The following is a 12,107-nucleotide window of genomic DNA, read 5'->3' as shown; positions in this document are numbered from 1 at the left end:
AAGTTAACACGTTTCCCACACAGAAGTCAGCAGGATATGTAATGCTGAAATTGTAGAGTCTCGTAAATATTCTATGTTAGTATGTAAACTATTCCACTGTGTTGTGATCAAATATACTTCTTGGGATTTTCTAAAGGATGCAAGTGAATTAGAATTCCAACTGCAATAAGTCATCAGTAGGATTAGTCCTGTGGTTTCTTTGGAAAAAGTCGCACATGCACCTATCATAAGATTCTCCTTTAGACTTTTTAGTCATGTGCTTCTTGAATAATCATTGAAGTGGTAGCATATTTGCAGTCAGGAACAGGGATACTTAAAAGCAAGAGATTGATGCTTCTGGGGAAAAAAGGATAATTACTTTCTATAAACAATAAAGTGTACAATTACAGTGTGGTGAAGTCTCATAACTGACATGACCACAACAAAATAGTCTTGCAGGCTTTGTCTTCTTAATAATGTAAATCCCAGAAGATAAAATGAAAATTGCTCCTTTATCTAACTTTTTAGTGGAAATAGGTAGTTCTTCACCGATAATAAGATCCTAAGTAACATAACAGGCATTGCAACGTAGTATCTTGCTCTAAGAATTATTATTTCTTTACTATTTGTCTTTTTAATTTAACTGTTATTTCCATTTTAATATTAATAGCTTTGTTAAATTAGCAGTAAATTTAAAAATGCATAAAATATTAATAAATTAAAATATTTTACACCTTCTGTTATAGGTATGAAATTCTGAGTTCAAGTATGAATCTATAGCATCGTCTTGCTTTACATAATCAAGGTCTTAAATGCTTGTCTGCTTTTCCCAAACAATCCCACTAGATAGTTAGCTTTTGAGATGTTCAAAACATCCTGATTTTCTTGGTGGTTTCTTTTAAATTTTCACTTTCTGTATCAGTATGAATTCAAAATTAAACTGAAGAATCTTGTACATAAAAGACATTTGTAAACCAATTTTTGAATTTTATGCAGGAAAATGTATCAGGAATTCAAGATCTTTTAGAGATATTTGGATAAAGTGACAAGACAGATAAGTATTCAATATCTAGTAGATTTCCTAGGTATCAAAGTACTCTGGATAGCATTTTTAAAAACATTATTGCTGGGTAAGTTATCTTAAAGGAAATGGAACATTTTAGAAAATATCCAGATCCAGATAAGAGTAGTGAGTGCTTAAATTTTATTCTTTTTGTGCCTAAAATAGACAGTAACTTTTTGCCTGAATTTTAAATTGAATTTTGTTTGTCAACTGTGCAGCACTGTCGCCATGGAATTTGTGTGAGCAGAGAAATGGAGCTGCGCCCTGTAGATGGAGAATGGGGACCATGGGGACCTTATAGCTCATGTTCAAGAACTTGTGGAGGTGGAATCAGGAGCACCACCAGGCTGTGTAATCGACCAGAGTATGCTTTTTTAATTGTGTTTCACATTTTTTATTATGTTCTAATGTGTTTTGCATTTACACAATGAAGATATTAAAAAATTATGGATTGGCTCAAAATAAAATAGAGGTATTGTCGGCTGTGCAAATTAGTTTGAAGCACCAATAAAAAATGTGTGTTTCAGCCATGTTTGGAAAGAGATAAGTTTACAGACTCTAATATGCAGAGGATGTTTAGATTACTCATGTCTTTCAAGAATACTATCCATTCCTGCAGATGTTTCTAAAAAATTAGTTTGGCAGGGTCTTTTTCTCTAGGTTTTCTCCAACTGTTGAGGTTTCTTTAAACGTAAGATGCTTTCTTTGCAGTAAGAACTGCAAAAATAAATACATGTATTCTCTACTAGTCTCTTTAGTGAAACATTTGATTTGCTTTGATTTAAGGCTTTTCCACAACATCACCACCAGTAACAATCCACAAGGAGCAGTGGTTATAACAGAGGCATTTAAAGCTTGCCTTTATAACTAGAAAATTACATTGACTGAATAATTCCATGTGGGTTTTGTTCTCTGTAATAAAAGTCAAGGAGAACTTTACCCTTAATTTGTCCAGAAGCAGAACTACAGCTTGTGCCTGAGTAGTTTCAGGGTTTGTCTGGGAAGTTATGTCAGCTTGATGTTATCAGTAGGATAAATGCGGTTCAATCAAATGGCCCAGGTTATTTTATTTTCTCTGATGAGTAAGAAGCAGTAGACTAGATTGCCATTTAGATAATGTCTCTTTCAGTCTGTAGTGATTGATAGTATCAATTTGCAGTTGATTTATTCTTTTTTTCTTTCCTGAGAACATACAAATACTGAATTATTTTGTGTCAGGGTTTATAACTGTTAAAATGTATTTTAGACTTTACAGTAAAAAGGGTGTTTTCCACAATTTCCCTTTTTTATTCTTTTGATCCCCAAAGTGAAACCAATATTAAGAGTACAGAAAAGACTGTGCCAACTCCTGATTGTCTTCTTTCTTTGTCACTATGTAAAGTAATAATTTCAAATTACTGAGGGAAGTGCTGCTTGTGTAGGAATATGACTGTAATCTCAGCTAAATTGATAAAAGCATTAAAATTATTAATTTTACCCAGGGTAAATAGTTATAGCTGTAAGAGAAATAAAAATAATAATGCATTAATAAACATCTGCAGTGAGATTACCACCTCAGCAGCAGTATTTTACAGAGATTGGATTTATTTTGGGTATAATTGAATGCATAGTAGAAGCTGAACATGTGTGAATCAGTTACACAGATGACAGAATGCTGTGTGAGATTTTCCTCTTTAGATCAGTGGCTGAGGGCACTTTTTATGGAAAACAGCAATTTTAGAAAATGAGTGTGTTTTACCTTTTTTTAGGCCAAGAAATGAAGGAAAGTACTGTGTTGGTCGCAGGATGAAATTTCGGTCATGTAATACTGATTCTTGTCCAAAAGGAAAAAAAGATTTTCGGGAGCAACAGTGCTCTGAATTTGATGGCAAACACTTTAATATCAATGGTCTTACCTCTGCTGTTCGCTGGCTTCCGAAATACAGTGGTAGTAAGTAATTGCACATCTTTTCAATTAACACAATAAAAATGTTACTTTATTTAAACTTTTAAAACAGACAAGAAACCTCTTGGATTTTCTTTCCAGTTTCTATGAAAGATCGCTGTAAACTTTTTTGCCGAGTTTCTGGAACAACTTCCTACTATCAGCTGAAGGACAAAGTTGCTGATGGTACTCCCTGTGGAGCAGAAACCAATGACCTTTGTGTTCAAGGCTTGTGCAGGGTATTTAAATCTAAACTTATTATTAAAATCAATTTTGACAGGTGGTAAAGTAGATATTGAATATTAATACAAATCAGCATTACTGAAAATATGGTGTTCTGAGTTCACTTAATTTTATTACCTATCAAATTAAAGATCTGGAAATGGCAGCAATTAAGTTAAAAACATATAGTTGAATCTGAAGACCCACAGTCTTGCCTCATTAAGCCTCACATGTGGAAGAGTAAATATTGTTCAAGTGAGCAGTGAGAAACTGATCCAAAATTAGCATAAAAGGAGGAAAGAAGCACGCTGTGCAATATTTGCATTGTATTTTTGTTACTAAAGAAGTAAATAGTCAGTAGAAAAGTAAAGGGTAAATGGTTTATGTAATTATTACTTTGCTGTAAAATCAGGAGGAACTGACCTTTAAATCAATTCAGGACTCTGCTTAATAGCAGCTATGGCATTGCCACAAGATTTTGTTGGGAGAAGCAAGGTGCTGTATTTTAACAATTCAAGACTTTTTTGTCAAGCCTTGTTGAGGTTTTGCTGATTGCAGTTAAACTGAGCAAATTCAGAATGAGGAGAAAATATAGCTTATTTTTGTATGGTTGAATGAAGAGGAAATGCCAGAGAATTGTCCTGTTTATCATAGTTCAAAAAACCCCTGGAAGTTTAAGTAAAGATACATAAACAAAAAATGTGCTTATGTTAGTTTAACCAGTACAGTCTGTGTGTATTCCTTTGCTTCTTTTCAGTAATGACAGGCTTTAAATGAATTGATGACCATGTGTATATACATACTGCTTTTAGACTTTTAAAGTAAATATAAATTAAAATTTGTAAATTATGTTGATTTTAATACAAAATCTTTATGTACTGTTATGTATTCTTATGCAGATCTTGACATACGGAGTGTGTTGGGATTGCACCATTCTATTTTATCCTTACATTGCAGAATCCAAAACCATTGATGGCCTTTAATGGATTGCCAAGGAAGACTAGATATATATACAGTGAACAACATTATTTTGGGGTAGTGGGAAGCTTACATTACTTATTTTCATTGTTTTCCATTGGTCTGAGTGACACTGGGCCTTTTTGTTTTTATTATCATTTGTAGCAAGCAGGCTGTGATCACGTTTTGAATTCAAAGGCAAGGAGAGACAAATGTGGAATCTGTGGGGGTGATAATTCTTCATGTAAGACACTTGCAGGTACTTTCAACAGTGCTCATTATGGTATGTTTGTTTTGCCTTTTTTTAAATCTTAATGCAAACTTCATTATGGCTTAGAAATTACTCTTTACATTTAAGGAAGCATGATTTCAGTGTATGTCATTAGGGCCTCTATCAACAAAAATATCTTTGATTTTCAGTCACATTCCCTCTCAAGGATGCAGAGGCAAACACTATGACATACTAACTCATTCAAGTGAAAAAAAAAATCAATCTCTTCAAAGGTGAAAGCCAAAAATAAAAGAAATTAAGAGAGTAAAAGTACTTTAAAAGGATGAATGCTTCCTGCTTTGTACTTTGTTTTCTCTGGTCTGAAACTTTGCAGATGAAGAACTTATCCCAATGTTTCATTTTGGTTGTGTAAAGAGATAGAAAGAAGTTTGTGTTGTGAGCAGCTGCTGAGGTTCCTTTTCTCCTAGAGTGAAAAATACAGCCTATGAAATGTGACCCTCCTCCTTCCTGAGAGCAGGGGTAACAATATTTATGTTTTTCCTTCTCATGGACAAGTAGTAAATGAAAAAGTTCTGAATAACCCTGGTATTTCTTGTTTATTTAATTTAGTTTCTCTACAAGAGCTACTGATAGTTCTTCTATATGTAGTCTTTTCTGTGAAGTATGGAGAGACTACTGTGTGTATGTAGCAGTGCAGTTAAGTAGTTAGAGCATCAAACATAAGGACAGAAGTCTCCAGGTTAATATCAGCCTAGAGGCTCCTTCATACCACTTCACTGCTTGAAAAAGACCACAGGTGAAGTGAAGATGATTCCTGGAGAGCTGCCAAATAGGATCTTCATAGAACAAATGGATATCTGCTGAATAAGAAAGTATGCCAAGTATCCTGTTGGATTTTCTTTTCTCCTGGCAGAAAGCATACACCCATTGAAAATTACAAAACAATTTATACAAGTACCAGTCCCATACAATTACATGCATTTTTTCTTGCATCTGTCCTAAGAAGTTGCTTATAGCTAGCACATGAATTTTGTCACACATTTGTTACAAGTCAAGTGACCATGATGTGAAACTGCCATTATGCAAATAAGGTCAAGACTGTCACTCTGATTTAATAACTTTCCATTGTCACAGACTTATTTGCTTCAAATTGAAGTTGAAGGGGGAAAAAGCCCCCATGTTTTGGGATGAGGAAAACCTTGAGGTATTATTTGGTTTTCTAGTTAGTGGAATGTTTGAAATTATGTTCAAATTCTTGAATTATAGCATATAAGAGATAATACTGAGTTATACCAATGAACAGTATGCTGAACATTTGGGATTATCACAGGGTGTGCTCAAGTAGGAATACAGCCATGCAAACAATAAATTGTATTTAGCTGATCACTAAAACTCACATGTCCATGGGAGGTCTAAGACATCCCTAGGCTAATGGCTGAAGGTATTGCCTGAGGAAATACAATTTTCAAAAAAAAATCTGAATTAGGATCACTAGCTAAGTATGCTGATGTGCACTTGATCTTTTCCTTTTAACTTCATTTGGTTCCCTTTCAAACTAAAATGAGCCGTTTTACTAAGGCAGAACTTGGAATTGATAATAGCAGCCTGTGGTGTGTGCTTATAGTCATGCAGTTACAATGTTGTCAGTAACTGTGTAAACAGTAGTAAAGAAATAATCAAAAGATCATTACAGGAAAATACTAATTTACTTGGCTTCCATTTTAGGAGATGGTAATCTAATTATGTACACATTATTACTATGTTGGCTATTATTATTGCATCAAATTAGAGTATCTGAGGCTTTCCTGGAAAATGGTCATTCTCAGCATCCTAGTGCGTGATTTATTCTCTTTGTGTACCTGTGACAACATGCTATGCAGTTTTGTTTATAGTTTCCTCCTGTATTTTTTCTTCTTTCATTCTATTACCACAAAGTCTTCAGTGTGTGAGATGAGGGGCTTTTTTAACTGTGTTTTGGTTTTCTTCCTAGTATGTTGAAAGATTGACCAAACCGTATATCTATCCCAAGCATGCATCTTGTCAGTTTGCAATTGCAGTGCTGCCCCCAGCTGGTAAATGTGATGGACCTGTAATTAGATTAAATCCTCATTGAAATGCATAGTTTTAATAGATTAAAAGCTCTTGGAAGTTAATGAATTATTAAATTTGTCATGGCCTAAGCCCAGCTGGAATCACACAGCCAGTCACTCACTCACTACCTTCCAGTGGGATGGGAGAAAGAACTGTAAGAGTACGAGTGAGGAAATTCAGATGGTTCAGATAAAGACAGTTTAATAGTTAAAGCAAAAGCCATGCACACAAAGTAAAGCAAGAATTGGTTCATCACATCCCATGGGCAGGCAGGTGTCCCACCAGGAAAGCACAGCTCTGTCATGCAAAACAGTGAATTGGGAAAACAAATGCCATCACTCTGAATATTCCCCCCTTCCTTGTTCCCTCAGTTTTATGTGCCCAGCATGATGCCATATGGTCTGGGATATCCCTGTGGTCAGCTGGGGTCCATCTGTATGCCCTCACAACTCCTTGTGCACCCCCAGCCTCCTCGCTGATGGAGGGGGTGAGAGGCAGAAAAGGCCTTGACTCTGTAAGCTCTGCTCGGCAATAACCAGAACTTCCCTGAATTATCAACGTTTTCCAGCACAAATCCAAAACACAGCCTCTACCAGCTACTGTGAAGAAAACTAACTCTATCCCAGTCAAACCCACTACAAAATGAAAAGGATATTGCCATTTAAATTTTTACCCACAGAGGTGCATAAACTAAAGCCACAGTAATATTGTTAAACACAGTGAAATAAGTGGAAAAATTATCAAAATTTTTATTAATACCTCAGATTACATGTTTTTATTTGTTAGTTGTTTCCAGTGTTTGCTGTACTCAGTTTTTCTCAGCCATAAGTATTTTGAATTTGTGGTTAGCATCTGTGAGAAACCTGTTTGGATTTTTTAACCTAGGTGTATATGCAGTGCGATTTTTAAGAAGTAGATTTTGATGCACATTATTTTGTTACCTGGTGGCAAGGCTACCATAATATTACTTGGAGATACTACAAGAAATGGTGACTCATTTGTGAAGCATTTGTATTTTGAAGGGAATGCACTCAATATTTTAAGCCAAAGAAGGTGGGTCAAGCATGACTAGTTTAACAGCTCTATCTACCTATGCATATGGCCTGCAACACTGCAATATTTTAGTATTTGAGACTCAATCTTTAGCGTGCTGTCTTGGAATACTCTTGGAGAGAAAAGCTATCTCAACCACGTAAACAGGGAATGGAGATATTTCCTGTTAAGTGATGTACCCAGATTTCTGTACAAGTTTAAATTTTGAGCGGTCACAGTGTTTCCTGAGTCCCTCTTAATATACTTGACTGCTTTCTAGAGTCATTCTGCTCTGTAGGGGTTTTTCTGAGTAGATTGGACTTATGTTAGTGGTGGAGAATTGAATTCACATATCTGAACAGAGAACCTAACACTTCCTAACACGTGAAGACATTCAGTATTGGTTGTCTCTGTTTCAGTGTAGGGTTTTGTGAATGAAAATGTATTTTCATATTTACTAATGCTTGACTATTTTTGTATATAATAATTTGCAGGTTACAATGTTGTAGTAAATATTCCCAAAGGAGCAACAAACATTGATATTCAACAGCACAGCTACTCAGGGAAACCAGAAGATGACAACTACCTTGGTAAAAGCCTCCTGTGTACAACATGGATGAATGGGTTTTGTGGTTTTGACAGAGATCTGCTCTGGATGTATATTATGAGAAATCTGATAAAGACATTGGAGAAAATATCTAATTGTTTTTTATATTCATTGGCCTGGGTCTTTCTGCAAATCAGCAAGATGTTAAGGTTTCTAGTTCTTAGATAAGTGTGTTCATTCATCAGAGAATAAGAATTATAGCACCTTGCATCAGTTTGTCAATTCTTTGCTTTGTTGTCGCAATGTTAATTGGAATGCCACAAGTGAGCTCAGGAGTAATGCAGGTGTTTGTTGTTTTAAATCTTGGAAGCATTTACTTTGTTTATGAACAAAACAGTCTGACCATCAGCAAACTTACCAGTTGTCTCATATTTCTCTTTTTCTATTATGTCTGGGACATAAAGAGTATAAAGGTTGTCACATGCTGATAGATTTGGAAGTGTGTGTAGGCAACAAAGAACTCATAACCAGGTCCTACCAAAAATCTTGGTTGTTCTATTTCACAGTAGGTACATTGTATCTGAAGTGCCTGAAAAAATATTGAAGCATATTTGCCTGCTGTCTCTTCTTCCATTGTCATCCTAGCCAACAAACTTCAGAATTCTCAAAATGTTTTCCTTGTCACCTGCTGCCCAGAACAACCCTTGCCCCCTGACATTAGCTTCCATTTACAATGTAGTGATGCCTGAATAGCATCTTGTACTACAAATTTTACCTTCTTTTAAAAATTTTTAACTTGTCATTAATCTTTATTATTGCAAATAGGTCATTGTATTAAATTACTATCCCAAATGTTTAATAATTTGTTTTTATTTTCAAGTTTACTTATAAAAACCACTTCACTAGAAGTAGATGTAATAAATACAACGATGTGGGCTGTAGAATAGGACAGAAATACCAATAATTTGTTTCCTTCTGTAGTAGCAGAACTTAGCCAAATTTGAAAGTTAGGACTGCAGTCAGCAATTCAGCAGAACAAATATTATTTAAGTACTATAATGTAGAGAAAATGCATGACTTAGAAAATCCATGACCACTGCTCAGGTGAAAGCTATTGATGATTAGGGTTGAATTCATTAATTTGAGCTGTTTGATACAACTTTTTACATTGACTACGATAAAGCTACGTGTTGGTGAGATTTTATTAATAGAAGCTTTAACTCAATAGATTTCCAATATTTTATTTCACTTGCAGCTTTATCAGATGCCCGTGGAAATTTTATCTTGAATGGAAATTTTGTTGTAAGCATGTCAAAAAGAGAAATCAATATACAAGGAGCCATTTTTGAGTACAGTGGTTCAAACAATACCGTAGAACGAATTAACAGCACTGATAAAGTTGAAGAAGAGCTAACCTTACAGGTGCATGTTTACTTTTCTTAGAAGTTTGAAAATTTCCTACATGATCATTATGTTCATAATTTTATGTTCAAATTCACTGAAAAACAGTTATCATTTTATCTCAATCAAGGTTTTGTGTGTAGGGAATTTACACAACCCTGATGTGCGTTATTCATTCAATGTCCCAATAGAAGATGGAAGTGATCTGTTCACGTGGGATCCTTATGGGCCCTGGCAAGATTGCAGCAGGATGTGCCAAGGTACTGTATTTTTTTCACCAGAACCAAAGACCTGATGGGATTTAGGAAGGGACTCATTTTAAGTTCTCTGACTTTTCACCATTACTTGTAAGGAAGAGACTTGTTACCCTCGGTAACCTTTAAGTTCATGGAGCCTTTAAGGACAAAATAGCTTCTGATTTTTTTTTTTTTTTATTTTTACTACTTATGCAGTACAATTCTATTTTCCAACCTACATTTGGACACATAGGAGCAGTTTATTAAAAAAAGGTTGGATCAAATCTAATACATTCTTATAAAGTGGTATTGTATGTCTATTAATATTCATTAGGCTTCAATTATACCATTTCCAGGTGATCACTAATTTGACTGGTGTCTTTCATACTCATTTATTTGTCTTTTTTTAATTTTCTGCTACATGGGACGAAGCTGTTTAAAGATATATTTGACTATTTTAAACTGTTACTCTCTAGGCCATTCTAGTATAAAAATAAAGCCACAGCATTTATGAAATGTGTATATATAAAAGTGTATGTACACAGATTTTTGACAAATACTCTTCTTAGTGGGTGCTAAAAAAGCCTGAAAATGGTGAGTTTCTTCTGATTGTATACATGCTCATGTGTTAGAGAAGCAGAACAGCTGTGATCTTCTAGGCACCCAGTGATCAGAAATTTTTCTGCTTCTTTAAGGGAAAGGATCAGAACATCTAAGTTAACATGGTGGTTTAAGAAGTATGTTAATTAGCAGGACATACATGTTGTGTTTGGAATACCTAGCCTGATGAGTAAATGGACTGTTGTACTTTTGTAGTTCTCTGGAAGTTGATATCCTGTGAGACCACTCTAGGACAGCTGGGAGGTGGAGAAGATGACTGGAAATGGTTGTTCTCCGCCTGGAGTGTAGTGAGCTGCACAAAGGAGTGTGTTTGTGCAGAATCTGCTGTGTACAGCAATTTGTGTTAATGGGGCATCTCAGTTCCTAACTGATTAATAGAATCCATAAGGCAGTCTTTCCTATTTTAGCCCTTTCTTTACTTCTGATGCTTTTTCAAGGTATTCGAAGAAGAAGAATGACGTGTATACGTAAAAGTGATCGCGTGGTAGTGTCTGATCAAAGATGTGAACTTATACCCACTGCACCAAGTGTCTTCGAGGAGTGTAATACAGAGTGTGAATTAAGGTAAAAAAGGTTCCTAGCTGATGGAGTTATTGTGCTCTTATATGGTTTTATTGATTGACATTGAAACAATGTAATTCAGATTGCTTTATCCTCCCTCCCTCCCTACCCTCATCCCTTCATCCCTCTCTACCTTCCTCATCCTTTCTATCTCTCCTTGTTTTCCTTAAATCTGTTGGTGTAGTGGCTTTATACATGATATTTACACCTTCAACTCCACATAGAAGTAGCTAATTTTTGCTAATTTTTATTGGTAAAGTACAAGATCTCTTGTTAGAATTGTGAATCTGTTCTATATATTCTGGCACAAAAACTTGTATTGCTGCATGAAATACATTTTCCACCAGAATTGTATCCACAACTGGAAATAATTTGAAACAGATTGGTGTTTTTGCACTCCAAGATAGCCCACACTGAAATATTCAGAGGATGAAGAGTTAGAATTATAGCTTACATTTTTCAAAGTCACCTAGGAGATAAGGATAAGAGATCCTTCAAATTTAAAAAAGTTATTTTAAGCCTATGAGTCAAATTCTTTTATATTGCTTTCAAAATCCAGTCATGAGATAGACTTTACAGTTTTATTTTTTCCCTAAAATGCATATCTATATTTACATTATGATTCTTGGTACATTCTCTGAGCACTCTAATTGCCATGGTCATATTTTTTAAGATATAGTTAGCTTGCTATAACAGTTTGTCATTTTAGGTGGCACAGTGTTGGCAAAAGTGACTGTACATCAAAGTGTGGCCCAGGACATCGGTCTGTCGAGATCCACTGCATGAAGTACTCTATTGCAAGAGGACTCAGTGCTCCAGTGGAGGATAAGTACTGTGCTGATCAGCAGAAACCACCAACCAGAGAGCCTTGCCATGGTGACTGTACATTAAGAAGTTGGCACTACACAGAATGGTCAGAGGTAGAGTTTTAAAACTTTATAATTGTACCATTACAGTTCTGGTTAGCATTCATACAAAAATTTTAATCCTCTATATTTTTTTACTTTAATGACTAAAAGGAAACAATGTTTGACAAATACAGATACGTACAATCAGGTAATACCAGCCTTTGTATTTCAGCAACTTCCTTGTATTTTTATAAGAATGGGTAGCTTGTTTGCAGCTTGGTTGTGGATGTCAGCAGCGAAGATCTGGTAATTAAAGGTGTATATTTTATTTACTTAATAATTTAATTCTGTACAATTTTGGTTTTGTTCTTCATTAGAGCTTTATCTTGGAAC

At 35.1% G+C, this 12,107-nt stretch overlaps 1 protein-coding gene across 1 annotated transcript in view; it reads left to right on the top strand.

The window, feature by feature from the left end:
* The window catches only part of ADAMTS20 (ADAM metallopeptidase with thrombospondin type 1 motif 20), a gene marked incomplete at both ends in the record, with an annotated part of 79,138 nt that overhangs the window by 30,799 nt on the left and 36,232 nt on the right, over positions 1-12,107 (top strand). Inside the window, 9 exons of the mRNA XM_084206548.1 lie at positions 1,261-1,406; positions 2,791-2,972; positions 3,069-3,205; positions 4,311-4,428; positions 7,995-8,090; positions 9,303-9,469; positions 9,579-9,708; positions 10,743-10,869; positions 11,576-11,786. Coding sequence (XP_084062674.1) covers positions 1,261-1,406; positions 2,791-2,972; positions 3,069-3,205; positions 4,311-4,428; positions 7,995-8,090; positions 9,303-9,469; positions 9,579-9,708; positions 10,743-10,869; positions 11,576-11,786 — 1,314 coding nt within the window. The remainder of the gene's footprint in view (positions 1-1,260; positions 1,407-2,790; positions 2,973-3,068; positions 3,206-4,310; positions 4,429-7,994; positions 8,091-9,302; positions 9,470-9,578; positions 9,709-10,742; positions 10,870-11,575; positions 11,787-12,107) is intronic.

This window comes from Fringilla coelebs (assembly GCF_963513975.1).
Source record: "Fringilla coelebs genome assembly, chromosome: 5".
Classification (NCBI taxonomy): Eukaryota; Metazoa; Chordata; class Aves; order Passeriformes; family Fringillidae; genus Fringilla; species Fringilla coelebs.
The sequence above is the reverse complement of the archived record's forward strand: the minus strand, read 5'-3'. Positions and strand labels throughout refer to the sequence as shown.